This window comes from Mustelus asterias, chromosome 23 (assembly GCF_964213995.1).
Source record: "Mustelus asterias chromosome 23, sMusAst1.hap1.1, whole genome shotgun sequence".
NCBI lineage: Eukaryota > Metazoa > Chordata > Chondrichthyes > Carcharhiniformes > Triakidae > Mustelus > Mustelus asterias.
The window spans coordinates 24,776,879-24,795,299 of record NC_135823.1 but is presented as its reverse complement, the minus strand read 5'-3'; the positions used below and the strand labels follow the sequence as shown (position 1 = coordinate 24,795,299).

At 39.3% G+C, this 18,421-nt stretch overlaps 1 protein-coding gene across 3 annotated transcripts in view; it reads right to left on the bottom strand.

Moving 5' to 3' along the window:
- The window catches only part of smurf1 (SMAD specific E3 ubiquitin protein ligase 1), a 129,732-nt gene that overhangs the window by 13,967 nt on the left and 97,344 nt on the right, over positions 1–18,421 (bottom strand). For all 3 annotated transcript variants that reach the window (XM_078240138.1, XM_078240139.1, XM_078240140.1), the window contains 10 exons: positions 15,510–15,748; positions 12,578–12,662; positions 12,337–12,483; positions 9,743–9,947; positions 9,472–9,575; positions 5,909–6,023; positions 3,903–4,081; positions 3,116–3,253; positions 2,072–2,192; positions 1,037–1,238 (listed from right to left, as the gene is read on the bottom strand). In XM_078240138.1, the coding sequence (XP_078096264.1) occupies positions 1,037–1,238; positions 2,072–2,192; positions 3,116–3,253; positions 3,903–4,081; positions 5,909–6,023; positions 9,472–9,575; positions 9,743–9,947; positions 12,337–12,483; positions 12,578–12,662; positions 15,510–15,748 (1,535 nt within the window). The remainder of the gene's footprint in view (positions 1–1,036; positions 1,239–2,071; positions 2,193–3,115; positions 3,254–3,902; positions 4,082–5,908; positions 6,024–9,471; positions 9,576–9,742; positions 9,948–12,336; positions 12,484–12,577; positions 12,663–15,509; positions 15,749–18,421) is intronic.

Below are 18,421 nucleotides of genomic sequence, written 5' to 3'. Positions count from 1 at the left end.
GCATACGGGATCCTGGGCTTTAGAGGCTTGTAGAATAAAAACAAGGAAATTCTGGACCTTGATAAAACACTGATTTGGTCTCAATTGCAGTATTGCATCCAATTCTGAGCAACACAGTTCAGAATGAATATGAAGACACGAGAAAGATGCAGAAAAGATTAATGAGAATGGTTCCAGAGATAAGGGACTTCAGTTGCATGGCCAGATTTGAGAAGCTGGGGTTGTTGTTCTTAAAGGGAAGGTCGAGAATAGATTTGATAAAGTATTAAAAATTATGAGGAGTCCGGAAAGATTAGATGGAGAGAAATTCTTCCCATTGGCAAAAGGGTCAAGACCCATATGACATAGATTTAAAGCGAACAGCAAAAGAACCAAAAGCATCATGAGGGAAAACTATTAAAAAACACAGCAAGGGCTATGATCTGGAATGCACTACCTGGCAGTATAGCTTTCAAAACAGAATTTGAAGAGGAAAGAAAATTCAGGGCTACAGGAATAAAATAGCTGAGATTCTTCTGCACAGAGCTGGCATGAACAAGAAGGGCCAAATGGCCTCCTCCTGCTGTTCTGTAACCATTTTATGATTCCATTCTATGATTTTACATACACCTTGGTATCACGTTTTATTTTTAAAATGGCACCTTCAGTACTACTCCGTCATGAATACTCATGTCCCAGACTGCGGTGTGAACCCACAATCATCTGAGTCACAGACAAGAGTGTCACCAATGGGCCAAATTGACATGTATTTGCAAGGCTATTTTTTATTAAAACCAAATATAAATTTTGTAGCACACAGAAACTTATTAATTTTTAGTTTTGCTCTTTATCTAGTCAGCAATATCAGTCTGTTGATTACATACAAGTATAGTTGTCTGACCCAATGTAGTGCATGTGAATGTCACTGTATCACCACTTACAGTTATCACTTTATTTAGAGTGGAGTTCACAATACAACCTTACATTTGTGCAGCACAGGAAAACCAGGGTCGCCCAACATGCTTACATAACTAATTATGATCTATATGATATCCACCTTGTAGTGCCTTGAATCCCTGCAGAGGTACCCGGGAAGATCCGGTCACAAATTGAAGAAGCCGTGCTCTCCTTTCTTCATCAAACATCTCGACTGTTTGCCAGAACCACTTCACAATATTGCTGTCTGAGGTACAGTGCTTTAGACGTGTGTTAGCTTTCCAGTCCTTTATGTCAATCTTTCCCAATCCACCAATAATCAGCTGTAAGAAGAAAAATTCAGATGCACACCTTCTATAAGCATATATTCTGATATTCACAGCATGTTCAAAGGATTAGCATTTGTCGCATTTAAGTGTACACTTCATTTTCACATAAACTACACATACAAATGGTTAGCAAATCTCAGCTGGCAAAACCAGCTTATGCTTCACTAATTTAGCAGCTGTAAATACTAGATGACTACTGCCTACTCTGCTCTTCAGCCATAAAATTTAAAAACTGAACAGTACTGTGTCGTACATCTCATCACTCAGCAAATCTAAACAATTCTGAAGCACAACTTGGCAAAACATCAGTGATAATACTTTATAATAAATTAGCAGCGAAGAGCATTGTCAATAAATTGTAAAGGGAGACACAAACGATAAACTCCATAAAAACAAAGCTCTGCCAGACAGGTTCAGAATATTTCAATATGCAAATAATGATTGTTTACCAGATACAGGGGGACTGGCTGGCTAAGTAGTGGGAGGCTTATCAGTGTACTGATGAGTTGCATGGCTTTAGCCAGTTAAATACCAATAACATCCATGCACAAAAGGCTCCCAAGCCTTGCATCTCGCCAATGTGCACCCAAAGACTCCAACCTTAGAACAGTGTGATGTACTCTATGTACCGTATATTACGCACATAGAAACTCTACACATTAGGATTCCAATAGTTGGGCTTGGTTTCTAGACTCTAAATGATGACACAAGTTCCAACATCAGGCACCAGGGCGACCAGAGTGAAATGGGAATTAGGAGCCATTAAATATTTTTGTCTTCAACTATCTAAAGCCATATATTTTACTAAATATGAACCAGTTTGTTACCTCAATTTCCTTCTGATCAAAAGGTTTAAGCAGATGTTGTGGAATAAGCTCATTAAATCCCTTCTGCAAAGCCAGAAATTGTGCCTCAATTCCTCTCATAAACCGCCAGTTCACATAAAGCCTGAAAACAAGGCAAGATGGATTAATAGGATCAAGTCAGAAATGTAATAAATGCAAACATACATATTATAATTTAGATGTGCAAAATTTACAGGCCAATTTAAACAGACCTGTACGAAAAGACAAAATTAAGTGCAAAAAATGTACAGCCAATGTTAATGCTGAATAAAGTGATAGAAATTATATTTCTACAAATATTAGCTTACAATAGAAGCACAATAGGATCAACTGGAAAGCAGCCAAGTATTGCCAGAATGGATTCTTCCATATTGGAAGAGCTGATTGCACTGTTGGGTACCCAAAACAATTCTTTAATTTAGGATAGTAGAACTATAACCAAGATGGTGAATAATCTTAATGGCCAATTGTATTTGGGATGTGAATATGCTCAACACTCTCCCTCTAGATACAAGAAAGAGTATTATCTACTTTAATGTGAAACAAGCCCACGTATAATACACTTGGGAGACAATGGACAATCTACATTTAATGGATGCTTTTCATTAATCTCTGAAGTTCCTGCTTATAATTATTTTGTTTTTAAAGTGATAGTTAGCAAGTTACATTGGCAACTGAGTAAAAATTAAATAAATGCTGGTGAGTTTGGTCCAACTGGCACCTAAGCACAGGCTAGAGGTGCAGAAATTCCTTAAAATGCACTCGCGATATCAGAGTCAGAAAAGCTGAATGCAAAATCAGAGTTCTAATTTTTCCATGACAGGAGAAAACATTTTCCAGATATAACATTACTCACCTCATCAAGATGCATTGTTTTAAAAATCCACGGATGGAACTGTCATCGGCCGCTATTGGCACTCACTGGGAATGTGTTTTTCAAACTTTGCATTAAGGAGCAGTACAGCTCCTCGCACCTTCAACTCCCACCCCCCCCCCAAAAAAGTAACAGAAAAAGAAACCACTTACCTCACATATTCTCGCTTATTCTCCTCCGTTACAGGAACATTTCTGCCATTTGGTTTCAGCTCTTGTTGAATAATCCGACCGAAACAGTTGTGCTCAACACAAAATGTATGATCAAGGACAGGTGTGATGTCATTTTCACTGCAACAGTAAAAAAGTTATGAAGCAATTGGCTGGCTAATGATACTTGCATTATTTGCGATTTGATAGAATATCAAATGTCGCTTTCTACCTTCCTTTAAAGCATTCACACAATTTTTTTTCAGACTTCAAATACTACTGTCCTACATATACCAATGCTTACTATTGATGCATCAAAACCTTAAGCAACCCCCTAATTAATAAGTTTATCTTCCACCATAAAGTATTTAACATGCATATAGAGAATTTTACAGAACTACAACATTCTAAAATAGATCTGAAATCGCAAAATATAGATGGCAAATCTGAATTAAAGGTCCAGAAACATTACTATAGTCTCAATAGTATAATCCTTCACCTTTGTGGTTTATGAGATCATGACACACCTAACAGCTTTGGAACTAAACTATCGAGAGTTACTTTTATGCACCAACTCTTTTCAGATTATAAAAGGTGCAATTTTAATTCTTTTAATCTTTTGCACTAACATCTATTCCTTGGAAAAATTAATGCACCTTTCCTTAAGTAGCAATCTCAAACCTCTACTTAGTTATTTTCTGTCCAGATGTGCAGCCAGGAAGACATTAGTCAGGAAGGAAAAATTCAAGAATAAATTTTACAGTTATGTAATTCCATTAGCTCAACTCACAGGATCCAAACCAGGCTCTTGTGCAATTCTGGGTCAACAGTTTCCAAGTCTGATAACTGGATAGGTTTACCCAACAGTTGCTTGTAGAATGGTAATGTGAAACCCCCATTAATGTAGTGCCCATGGAATACGGCAAGTCCCATTATCCGACCCACAAAATGAAAGTATGACAAATGTTCCTGTAGAAGAAATATTCACTTGTTTGATTAAAAAGTAAAATGCTGCCATCCTGTGGCCAACAAGCAAAAGAACCAGAAATATTCACATAATCATTCTTCTCAAATGTTTCAATGAATTATGTAACATTAAAGCAAAAGAATACTAAGACAAAACCAGAAATTAAACTGATACAACCAGTCAAATAGGAATAATACTCAATAGTTTAAAAAAATTCAGTTTAGAACCATTGTCAAGTAGAAATTGATTAGAACTGTGATTATGAAAGAGGCAGTCTTATACTCAAATTAACTGATGACTATCAATGAAAATGATTTATACAATGTGCTCCATTTACTTTACAGCAACACTGCTGGCAACCTTGATTTCAGTGGCAGCACACAGTAAAGTGAATGAGACTGCATTGCTGCCTTCAGAACTGACCTAAAGAGCAATTTTCACTAGCATTTGTAGAGGAAGAAGCACCACCATGGCAGAAAAACAAAAACTCTACTGGAAGGGGAGAACAAAATTGCTACTGGGCTAAGTATTCGTGCCCCAAATACAGGCCCATAATAAGATTTCTTGCTCAGTGACATATAGGCACCTTACACAGGCACTGCAGAAGTTAAGTCAACCGGAAGCTGAGGTTGTGAATTTCAACTTACGAATTTCAACTTATGAATATACTTCCGAATGTGGAATAACTTGGCCGTGAACTCGGCGTCTAAAATGAAATGGATGTATTTCACGGTGTCCGGAGAATTCTACAGTGTGAAGACATTGATAACAACTGGCTGTCAGAACTGTACTAAATGGCAGAAATGGACCAATGTCAAGAAACAGAATATTTCATTGTTAAAATGCCCAGGTGAATTTGTTCAAAACTACAATTGAGAAGATTCATACATGTCAGTGCGGGGAACTGGGGAGGCTGTTTTAGAATATCATGTCTATAGCGCCATTGTTGAGCTATATATAATTTACTCTATCACAGCACATTTAACAGAGCCGGGGGGGTGGGGGAGTGGTGTCCTATCAATTCAACTTCAAGCTAATCTTCCTAACTCCAAATAGAAAAGATGATCAGAAAGATTGTGAAACCTGTACGTGCACGAAAAAGGTTGAATGTTGCATGGGTTGAATCATGAAAACAAAAAAAACCCACTGAAATTTAATAAGACCCAAGCAAACAAATTCATGGCGACGTTATGTGGAAATGACTCCATGTGAATGCTCGTATGTTGTACTACCAGAAACCTAACACTGAGGCTCATTTCTCCTCTCATCAAACAGATTAAGAAACACAATTATCAAAAGATTTGTGAATCAACACAAGCAGGAATATTTCCAGCATGAAAGTAATGAAATCCAAAATCTACAGTCCATATATAGACTGGGATTTTTACAAATGTTTCAAGTTAATCTTTTAGGCGACTGGAAAAAGTGTAGGCATTAAAGAATTATAGTTGAGCAGTAACTGGCTGATATTCGTACATGACTCTTCCATGACAAATTTCTTTCAGTGGCAATATAAGAATTTTCTAGAAGAACAAATATAATTCCTTTTATTACAATTCAACAGAAATTAAATGATATTGAATATAAGCCAATCATAGGGTAATTTACCAGGCCTAAGTAGTCTGATTCTTCTATTTAATAAATTTTCTTTTTGGAATGGAAATGCGGGCCATCCAAAAAATGTACATGCTGTTATTTCTGGTGGTTGGACCTTGCTGCGCATACTTGCCTTACAGAGGAAATCTATACAGATAAAGTTTGATCGCTTACAGAACATTAAGAAAACAATTTGCTTTTATTCAACTCTCACTGTGACTTTAGATACTCACGGGGTTAACAGCAGAATCGGGGTTGATCTGAAGCATGTAGATATTATCAGTTGAATACTGAAATAGTCCATAGTAAGGATTCAACATTTCATGACAGAGCAAATACAACCACTCCCTACAAGACAAGAAAACAGAAGTAAACAATATTTGAAAAGAATCAGGGCTGTAATATCAGAGCCAGTGTAGGGCATTTAGGACATCAGGCCAGCTTTTTAATTTTTCATAGAAGTGGCAGCTTTATCCTTATTATCTGAATTCCTGACCTTTTCCGCACGGCCCTTAATATCCTTATACTGCAAATAAAGATTTATCTTCCTTTTAAACACCTCAATTGACTTTACACCTATGGCTTTCTGGGTCAGCACTATTCATGGTCCATCCACCTGAAGATTTTTTTTCTGGATTTACTTTTACTAACATAGCTCCAATTCCAAAATTACAGGCAATTTATAGCACAGAAACAGACCATTTAATGTCATGTGCATGTTCCACACAAGCTTCCTGCCATTTAACTTCATTTCACCCCATCAAGAACCCATCTATTCCTTTTTCCCTTCTGTAACTCAATCATCCTATGCAGTACAAATTGCAGATTCTCACCACCCTCTAGGAAAATAAGTTTTTCTTGAATTCTTTATTGGATTTTAGTGATCATCTTATATTTATAGTTCCTAGTTTTGGGCTCCCCCATGAGTAGAAACATCTGCTACTTTGTCGAACTCCAGCATAACTGGAAAAGAACCCTTGTTCCTTCATTTGGATTTCCCTGCTAGTTTGACCCTCTCAGTTCTGATATCAAGCTTGTAAATTGTCTTTTGCACTTTATCCTTTTCTTCTATATCATTTTGTAATGTGGAGACCGATACTGTGCACCAAATAACTGTTACCAAAGCAAGGTTCCATGCATGTTTAACATGATTACTCTGTTTTTGAATTCTATTCCTCGAGGAAATTATCAAACTGTTACCATACAAGCTATACCAGCCCTCCTGTGCATCAGCATATGTATGCGAAACTTTGACTGAGGCTGCCCCACCCTTTCAACAGTGCTGCATATGTCTGCATTACCTGTGGTTGCATGCACTACAGAAGGATGTGTGTGTGTCTCAGGATTGAAAGGTGGACGAACGTTAGGAGAAACTGAGGTGGGGCAATAGACAGTAACCAGGGTTTGCAGAAAATAGGGAAGAATGGGAGTGGGGGAGGAAGATTGTGATCCAAATTGGATGTCAGAATCACAGAATGGTTGAGACATTCGGCCCATCCTGTCCATGCTGGATCTCTAAGGAGCAATTTGCTGAGTGCCACTCCCGGCCTTCTCCTCGTAGCCCTGCACACTTTCTTTTCCGATGATAATCCAATTCCCCATTAACTGCCTCCCTCCCAACTCTCAGGCAATGCTTTCCAGATCCCAACCACTTGTCACATGAACAAATTTGTTCTTCATGACTCCATTGCTTCTATTGCTAACTACCTTAAATCTGTGCCCTCGTTCTCAATTCTTCCACCAGTGGGGTACGTTTTTTCCTATCTACTTATCCAGACCACTCATGATTTCAAATACTGCTAACAAATTTCCTCTCAACTTTTTCTTCTCCAAGGAAAACATTCCCACTTCACCAATCTATCTACGTAACTGAAGTTCCTCATCCTTCAAACCGTCTTCATGCATCTTTCTGCACTCTTCACATCTTTCCTAAGGTGTGGCACCCAGAACTGGATGCAATATTCCAATTGAGGCTGAATCAGTGTTCCAGACAGGATTGATATAACCCCCTGGCTCTTGAACTCTATGCCCCTAAGTGTAGGATGCTATATGCTTTAACGGCGCTCAGAACCTGCCCTACCACCCTCAATGACTTACGCATATATACAACCAGATCTCTCTGCTCCTGTACCCCCTTCAGAATTGCACCCTACATTTTGTATCGTCTCTCTCTTTTCTTCATACCAAAATGAATCACTTGACACTTCTCTACACTAGATTTCATCTGTCCACCCATTCTATCAACCGGCATATGCCCTTTTGCAGTTCTCCAGCATCATCGTCACTGTTGTGCTGTCTTTGGCGAGAGGTGCAGAGTTCCATTCAAGAGGTCCATGCAAGTTTTAATAAAAACAGCAGGCCAATGTATTTTTAAGTGTGCACTGTGCAGGCTTCAATTTGCCAACTGCCGTCAGCCTTTGGAGATCATGGCATCATGGAGTGATCACCTGACCGTCCTCTTAAAGGGGCCATGCCACACACAGTAACACTCCAAATACACAACACTCACTGTTCACAATGCTCCCAAGTTTGATGGATGAAGGATAACATTCTTTCCCACTTGTTAGACTGGATCATGTTCTTCCAATGCTTTTACATCTGACCACCTTCTCTGTCTCCCCCCCGCCCCCCAAAACCTGGATCACACTCTGCTCTATGGGCAGCAGTGAGATGACTTCTCAGAAAGCCTGGAAAGCACTAGGCTGGCAAGTGATATCACTGCAATATGCAAAATCCGGAAACCATTACACTGTCACCACTCACTTTGTAAAGTAAAAGATAATACCCAACCACCACCCTCCCTACGTAATAAACCTGCTAATAACACATGACCCACATAAAACACCCCCATCAGGTTAGAATGTTTAGTTTGGTATTGTGATTTACGATAGTGTGGGTACTTCCAGTTTTCATTTGAACCATCTCACCATCCTGCTTATGAGCTTGACCAATCGATGTTGTCATTCTTAGCACAGGCCCTACCATTTTGCTAGGGAGATTACTTCCAATCACATCAGCCTCATCTGTTCTCCTTGAATTAAATGCACTTCACTAAACCAATTGTGCAGCTCAAGTTATGCAGAATAGTAAATGCTTCAGCCTCAGAGAATCTCTGAACTCAGGAGTGAGAGAATGCTGCTTGTTCTCTGAACTTGAGAGTGTGCACACGGTGAACACTCATCACTATGAAACCAGTATGGAGAGCTCGAGTGTTCCTAACTTGATGGTGCAAGCCTTATCTGTTTGCTAAAGCAGTTAGTGTTCAAATTGCAGCCATGTGTGTACTTTAGTGCCACCAATTGACCACTGCACCATAGTTGCCCCAATAATTCAATTTGCTAAGGTCTGCCACTACTGTAGATCTGCAGACAGTGCAGTGTTGCAAGCACTTCCGTCCTTTTTTTGCAGTCAGCAACCAGATGACTGCAGACTTAGTGTAAAGTGGTTAGCACTTCTGCCTCACAGCGCCAGGGACCCGGGTTCAATTCCAGCCTCGGGTGATTGTCTGTGTGAAGTTTGCACAGTCTCCCCGTGTCTGCGTGGGCTTCCTCCAGGTGCTCTGGTTTCCCCCCCCCCCCACAGTCCAAAGATGTCCACGTTAGGTGGATTGGCCATGCTAAATTGCCCCTTAGTGTCCCAAAATGTCTAGGTTAGGGAGATTAGCAGGGCAAATACATGGGGTTATGGGGATAGGGCAGAAGGTAGGCCTGGTAAGATGCTCTGTCGGAAAGTCGGTGCAGACTCGACGGGCCAAATGGCCTCCTTCTGCACTGGAGGGATTCTGAACAAATCTTACCTGGCAACTCCACCATAATCCAACCCTTCTTCACTTCTAAATTTAACCATTAAACGCTTCTTCAAGTCCTTTGGCCTCATTTTCATCACTTGCCGGTATGATTCCTAAGGAGAAAAAACTATGGTAAGTGTTTTTTAAAAACAGAACATAATTTAATAATTTTCCTAAAAACGTTTCATAAGATGCACCTTTCAAAACTGCCTGGGATAAATACAAACACAGATAATAAGTGCCTAACTCTACACTCTTAAAACACACAGATCAATGTTACCTCAAAGATTTCATCTCTGGAGACTTCAATGCGGCAGTGCCCGGCTTGCGGTTGCTGCAGAGCAAGCTCATGCCTCAGCACTTTCAGCTTCTGTACTAGATCCCGCTCGCACCTTGGGACAGACCATTCTCCCTCCCCTTCTTCCACAGGTGCCTCTGTCTGCACTGGCAATGGCTGGTTTGATTCTTTCAACTGAGATGGATTGCTATAAGGAAGCATCAAGAGTATACTATGTTTATTAATAAATTAGCTTATGCCACAGAGAGCCATATATTCGAGCTTGTTGATATCACAAAGATTAGAAGTATAATGAGTAATGCAGATGGCAGCATAAGGTTACAAAGAGATACTGATTGATAACAGTGAACAAAACTGTGTCAGATGGATTTTAACATGGACAAGTGCAAAGTCATTCACTTTGGACCAAAATAAAAAATATATTCGAATATTTATTAAATGGTGAAAAGTCAAGAATAGTGGAGGTTCAAAGAGATTAACCATGCAAAACTTGCATCCATGTAGTTCTTTGTATGACAACCGGATGGCTCCAAGCCAATTAAGTATTTTTGAGTGTAGTCACAGTTGTAATGTCGCAAACACAATGGTAAATTGTGCAAGCTTTCACAAGCAGCAATGTGATAATGACCAGACAATCTGTTTTACACAGAAACATAGAAAATGGAGGCAGGAGTAGGACATTCAGCCCTTCAAACTCTGCGATTCATTTTGATCATGGCTGATCATGAAATTCAATATCCGGATCCTCCCTTCCCCCCCCCCATGATCGTTTTAGCCCCAAGAGCTATATCAAATTTCTTCTTGAAATCACACAACGTTTTCGCCTCAATTACTTTCTGTGGTAATGAATTCCACAGATTCACCACTTTCTGGGTGGTTTTCTGTGATGCTGTTTGAAGGATGAGTATTGGCCAGAACACCAAGGATAAATCCCCTGCCCTTCTCTGAATAGTGTTATGGGATCTTTTACATCCCCTCAAGAGATGAACTGAGCTCGTTTTAATATCTCAAAACAGATGGATAGATTTAGTGTACAGATCAGTCATAATTTTATTGAATGTAGAACATGTTTGAAACACTGAATGACCTATGCTTGTTCTTAGGTATGAATTAGACAGTTATACTGTTATCTCTGTAATGACAGGTATTCACATGTTAAACCTAACATTCTGGAATTATCTGGAGTTAAGAATCTATTGATGACCATGAAACCATTGTCGATTGTTGGAAAAACCCATCTCATAGAATCATAGAAACCCTACAGTGCAGAAAGAGGCCATTTGGCCCATCGAGTCTGCACCGACCACAATCCCACCCAGGCCCTACCCCCATATCCCTACATATTTACCCGCTAATCCCTCTAACCTAAGCATCTCAGGACACTAAGGGGCAATTTTAGCATGGCCAATCAACCTAACCCGCACATCTTTGTACTGTGGGAGGAAACCGGAGCACCCGGAGGAAACCCACGCAGACACGAGGAGAATGTGCAAACTCCACACAGACAGTGACCTAAGTCGGGAATTGAATCCAGGCCCCTGGATCTGTGAAGCAGCAGTGCTAACCACTGTGCTACCGTGCCGCCCAAATCTGGTTCACTAATGTCCTTTAGGGAAGGAAATCTGCCGTCCTTACCTGGTCTGGCCTACATGTGACTCCACAGCCCACATGGTTGACTCTCAACTGCCCTCTGAAATGGCCTAGCCAGCCACTCAGTTGTATCAATTGCTCAACCCACAGCACATGGCCTGTAGCATTTCTAGTAGGCAGCTCCCATCACTTCTCAAGAGCAACTATGGATGGGAAAGAAATGCTGGCTGGCCAGCGACAGACACCCATGTCCCACAAATGAATTTTTAAAAATTCTCTTAATTAATAATCAAATGTAGCTGTATTGGGTTGTGTGAGACATCTTTGAAAAATTATCCTCCACATACAGCCAAGTGAAGATCCTCAACAAAAGGTGTGCAGAAACAAATAGACATGCAATAAGAAAATTCAAGAGGTACTGAGTCCCCAAGACATTTCTTTTTAATGCAAATTAACTCAGCTTGAACTAATTATAATGCTGAATCTAATTCCTCTATTCATACAAAAACAAGATGGCAAATTGAGTATAGTATCAGGAAATGTGAAGTTTTTTACTTTTACTCTAAGAATAAAAATGCAGATTTTTTTCAGCGGTGAGAAACTTGTAAGTGTTGATATTCAAAGACTTGGGTGTCTTAGACAAGAGTCTAAAATTTAGTAGAAAGTTGTTGATTTAAAAACATTACAAATGCCTAGGTGACAAAGATTACTACAAAAGTTCAATTCAACGATATTCTCCCACGGTTCAGGGACCATAAATATCACACTGGAAAGGTTGACTTGTCCCAAGGTGATGTAGTATTAGTAGTGGTATACAGGGTACCTGCAAGAGACATTTGCACGACTCTACAAAAATACCTGCACAAACTAAAGCTACTACAATTGGAAAAGAAACTTGGGGATTAGTACCCATTCGTGACGGTATTTATGCATCACAAGAACTGAGTCATTCTTTTAAAAGGTGGCACATGTTTCAAATAGCTTACTTCATTATGTGGTGCAGTCTGGGATCTGTAAACTGTGTAGTTCGGTTGTTGTGATCCACAAAATATATTCTTCCTGACACTGTACTTCTGACTTCCCACCCAGAAGGCAAAGGACCGAGCTCATCATAGTTAAAATTTGTAAGATCCCTGCACAAACAAATTACAAATCAAATTAGAACAAGTCAAATTATCTATACAGCAGGAACTGTTTGGCAAGTGTTATTAAATTTTGTTAATTAACCTTGGAATTCGAGGATCATGCCAAGTGCTGACTCCAGTCTGTGTATGCAGGAAATAAATCTGTCCCTGTACAGTTGTTCGCTGCTCTGAAAACAAACAGATAATAATTTAGAACTAGTTCTCTCTCTTGTTGTAGAACCTGTACTGCAAGTGATTCAACATATCCTGCTTGAGCATGGACTCCAGTTGCACAATACAAAGAAAGTTAATCTGTGTTGTGTTAATTCCATCTTCTCTACATTTGTAATTAAGATAATTTGCCAAGTTTGTATTTCAAGTGAGAGAAATTGTAGCTTTGTGCTGATTAAGATTCTTACTGAAATGACACATTACTTCCTTTCCTTCAAAGTTATATATGGGAAGCCAGGCATTAGGATTCTACATTTAAAATGTATAGGCAAAAAATCAACTTGGTCCAAAAGTCTAACATAAGTAATTGCACATTCCTAAACCGAGTGGTTTGACTAAAGAATTGCAAGCAATGTAGTTGGAATTTGCTGTCAGTTCACATGCATAAATACCAGCCAATTGAAGTGTAAGCAAATACTCAAGTGTAAAAGGTGAAGGAACCACAGCCGCCAATGCGTTATTCACATAATTACGCTCTGCCTGAATTTAGTTATTGCTCTAGATTAGAGCCATCTTATCAGTGGCTCATTATAATGGCTCTGCCTCCTGACTGAAGATTCATACACTCACATTTTCTGCAATTATGCTGGTTCAAATTGAGTGCCAAGTTGTACACAAGATTTTAGGTGCAGCAGGAAAGTAACTTTTCTGATGTTTTACTGTTATTTAAAAAAATATATATCCTCAGAGACGTGCACTGCATTTTTTATAGAATCCATGTAAGTCATAATAAAAACTGAAAATCTTCCACATTTGCCTGCTCTAAACCATGTGAATATATGCTGGATAGATCATTTGAAATGTTTATATTTAAAAAGGAACAGTTGGTGTAAGTTTGGCTCTTTTCCTGGAGGCTTAAATATTTATGCTGATTTCTGCTTTTGTATACCCGCTTTAGATTTCAAGATATGTTGATGAGATGGGCAGGAAATTTGGGTGTAAAGACATTGACAAAATGGGGATAAATTTGAGTGTAATTCGAGTGTAATTTTCCAATTATGTTTCCACAGGGAATTCCATCCCAAAATGTATTTCCTTCTCTCCGAGCATTATAAAAGTTTGCAACTTAAGAGTAATCCAAATATATGAATGCACATATTTAATAACAAAGGGGTCTCCAACTTTAAAAACAAAAATAAACTTCTTGTGCGAGCTCTATACATTTCACTATTTATTTGCAAACTTAACACAAAGGGGGAGCAGCCTATGGTCATCTGGGACTATGGAGACATTACCTTTTTACCTTGTACCTAGCCCTAACACAAATTGAAGGTTCCCAACATTCAAAATTATTGAAAAATTAATCTGGAGAGAATGAGTGAGAGGAAAGAAAAGAGAACGTTTCCTCTCCAAAATTCATAGGGAAAGTGTAAGCACAAGTTTGATGCTAGTGCTTGTAATTTTTCTGCAAATTAATTTTAAATCCGATTTGAGGTTAAGTCTGGTTGAGTGCATCAACAAACGTAGATGCGTTTTCTCTTCATTATAAAGTGAGTTGGAATGACCAATGTGATGAGATAAAATCATTCAGAAAACGTGAGGAAGAATACAATACAAATGTTTGGGTGTACCGTACTGAATATTGATGGTACAGTTGCAGACTGCACTCTTCAACACTTTTGACAGAAACTCAGGAATCACTAATCCACTCAGCTTTCTGGTGTGTGTGTGCGTTTGTGCGTGTGTGCATGCGTGCGTGTGTAGAAAAAGGGGGTATGAGTTAAATTGCATTATCTGTTTATGTGTTCTGCATGACTTAAAATTCATACCCAAGAGAGTTGAAGCTACCTCCTGTCAATGTCTCTCTATACTGGAGGTCAGTTGGCTGGACAACCGATTCGTGATGCAAAGCGACACAAACAGCATGAATTCAATTCCCATACCAGCCGAGGTTATTCACGAAGTCCCGCCTTTTCAACCTTGCCCCTCACCTGAGGTGTGTCGATCCTCAAGTTAAATCACCACCAGTCAGCTCTCCCCCTCAAAAGGGAGATAGCCTATGGTCATTTGAGACTATGGCGATGTTATCTTTTTATCTTGTATCTAGTCACTAGGAAGTGTATAAGATACTATTTCCCATTCTTCATCAAGCACATCTCTTCTTACAAGTTTGAAAACCATGGACACGGATCCACTGAAGTATTGTTGGGGTCAACAAATTAGGGAGTTTCAATCTGGATGTTGTTTTTCCTTCCTCTACTATTCTCTATCATGAGTGAAAATTTCATTAAACCCTGGTGTTATTTTACTTTAAGTATGCACTAGAATGGATATGAGAGTGGACAACAAGTCTGAGCTACTCAACAAGAATGTTGACACACGATGATCTGAGTCCTGTATAATGGCACAGGAAGTGGTAAATAGGCAGGCAGACTTGCAATGGCTGTACAAGAAGTTATATGGGACAGCTCTTCCAGTGCTCACTCGCTTCATTGGTGCTCAGCATCATGCTGGCATTGCCTCATCTATAGTCTCTAGTTCAGGTCAATAAACAGGCAAGTTTGCTAAAATCTCTGCTAACTATATGTTTTTTAATGGAACAAAATAAATCTATTTTTTAAAAAGTCTGGAAACCATGCCCATCAATTTTAAGTGCAAGAGTGAATTTAAGTGAATTTGTATTCAGAAAGCAAAATTCATAGAATTCCCAATTCTATCCATTTTGCTTTATGAATATAAATTCATAAAGGTAAGCGTATTTCTAAATGCCAATTATTTACTGACAATCACAAAATGGCAATTTGATTTTAGCACTCCCCTCTGAATACTAGTTTTAATAAAATATTACTGAATCCAAACTTTACCATATCCCTCTGGCAATACAGGTGACTGATGGCCTTGAGGCCGGCTCTGTGGCGTGTGCATTTGAACTCGAACCCCAAAATTTCGAATTCGCTGTGTCTGAAGTCTCTGTTCCTGGTTTGGAGACTCTATCAATTGGCAGTTCCCTCCACCTGCAGCACCTGTCATGTCTGTAAATGGTACGGTGTCCTCCATAATACAGCTTAGCGGCCTTCCAGGTCCAGAATCCTCAAAAAGTGGCCTGATTCAAAATTATGCACATTATTTAAAGAGCATTCCATAGCTATTATACTCCCACTAACAGAATAATTATTGTACAAACACAGACTTAACAAAGTTGTAGTAACCATTAACTGTCACTACATGTCGTAGAACATTGAAATGTTGAATTAAAAACAATTACGCGCTAAACACACATTTTTTTCTCTATTTAACTGGAGACAAGGAAATAATGCAATTGGGAAATATATATTGCAACTACTTTCAGCATCCATCCAAATTATAGTAAAAGATGCAGTTTAGAAAACAGTAGAGATGAAAAGAAAATTTTAAAATTGCTCGAAATTTGAGCTTATAAACTGTTACGTTTAGAAGCAGATTTCCCTAAGCAAGTTGCCTGAAATAGAATAGAATAGATGAATAGAAACCCTACAGTTCAGAAGGAGGCCATTCAGCCCATCGAGTCTGCACCGACCACAATCCCACCCAGGCCCTATCCCCACATATTTACCCGCTAATCCCTCTAACCTACACATCCCAGGACTCTAAGGGGCAATTTTTAACCTGGCCAATCAACCTAACCCGCACATCTTTGGACTGTGGGAGGAAACCGGAGCACCCGGAGGAAACCCACGCAGACACGAGGAGAATGTGCAAACTCCACACAGACAGTGACCCGAGCCGGGAATCGAACCCGGGACCCTGGAGCTGTGAAGCAGCAGTGCTAACCACTGTGCTACCGTGCCACCATTTATTGTTTATTGTTATGCAATTATGTAACTTCAATAAATATATTTTTATAGCCTATTGAGATATTACCTAAATGCTAAAAACCAATAACTTTGTAAACAGATATAATCATTACAACCATTTCACAAAACAGATTCTGAATACATACATATGTGTAGAATATACTTGCAGTACTTGGAATACAATGCAGTATTGAGATTTTGAAAAGGTTTAGTCAAACAAATTCAAGACCATTTATTATTCACTAAATAAGTACCATTCTCAGTTTTTCTGAAGAAATATATTCAACCATGTCAAATCAAATATTACAATTCATGCATTCAACTCAACTTAGGTGCTAGGATTCTCAATTTATTGTAACAGAAAGGAACTGATTTGTGGTGCCATTGATGCCATGATCTTCCAGTCTTTTTGAAAAATATGCAACCATTATAATCTAGAAATTATGCCGAGCATAAATTGCATTATTACTTTAAATAAATGCCTATCAAATTACTTAATCTTGTACTTTAACAAAGGGGTTACCAATCCAAAATAATTTCTGGTGTCATTTTTATTTAAAAAGATGAAATCTTTGAACCAATTTTCTTCCTTCCTAAGGATGTTGACTCCTTTCTTTGTACAGAGAAAATGGATTCTCATTCATTTAACTGCCTGACAAAATGTAAACTTATGTAAAGATGAGACGTGAAGGCTTAGTTAGGGCGCTTGAGAGTTACAAGTTAGTCAGGAAGAACCTAAAGAGAGTGTTAAGAAGAGCCAGGAGGGGACATGAAAAGTCTTTGGCAGGTAGGATCAAGGAAAACCCTAAAGCTTTCTATAGGTATGTCAGGAATAAAAGAATGACTAGGGTAAGATTAGGGCCAGTCAAGGACAGTAGTGGGAAGTTGTGCGTGGAGTCTGACGAGATAGGAGAGGCGCTAAATGAATATTTTTCGTCAGTATTCACGCAGGAAAAAGACAATGTTGTCGAGGAGAATACTGAGATACAGGCTATTGGACTAGATGGTGAGGTTAATAAGGAGGAGGTGTTAGCAATTCTGGAAAGTGTGAAAATAGATAAGTCCCCTGGGCCGGATGGGATTTATCCTAGGATTCTCTGGGAGGCTAGGGAGGAGATCGCAGAGCCTTTGGCTTTGATCTTTATGTCATCATTGTCTACAGGAATAGTGCCAGAAGACTGGAGGATAGCAAATGTTGTCCCCTTGTTCAAGAAGGGGAGTAGAGACAACCCTGGTACTTATAGACCAGTGAGCCTTACTTCTGTTCTCGGCAAAGTTTTGGAAAGGAAAAGAGTTAGGATTTATAATCATCTAGAAAGGAATAATTTGATTAGGGATAGTCAACACGGTTTTGTGAAGGGTAGGTCGTGCCTCACAAACCTTATTGAGTTCTTTGAGAAGGTGACCAAAGAGATGGACGAGGGTAAAGCAGTTGATGTAGTGTATATGGATTTCAGTAAAGCGTTTGATAAGGTCCCCCACGGTAAGCTATTGCAGAAAATACGGACGCATGGGATTGAGGATGACTTAGCGGTTTGGATCAGGAATTGGCTAGCTGTAAGAAGACAGAGGGTGGTGGTTGATGGGAAATGTTCATCCTGGAGTTCAGTTACTAGTGGTGTACCGCAAGGATCCGTTTTGGGGCCACTGCTGTTTGTCATTTTTATTAATGACCTGGATGAGGGGGTAGAAGGATGGGTTAGTAAATTTGCAGATGACACTAAAGTCGGTGGAGCTCTGGACAGTGCGGAAGGTTGTTGCAGGTTACAAAGGGACATAGATAAACTGTAGTGCTGGGCTGAGAGGTGGCAAATGGAGTTCAATGCAGAAAAGTGTGAGGTGATTCACTTTGGAAGGAGTAACAGGATTACAGAGTACTGGGCTAATGGTAAGATACTTGGTAGTGTGGATGAACAGAGAGATCTCGGTGTCCATGTGCATAG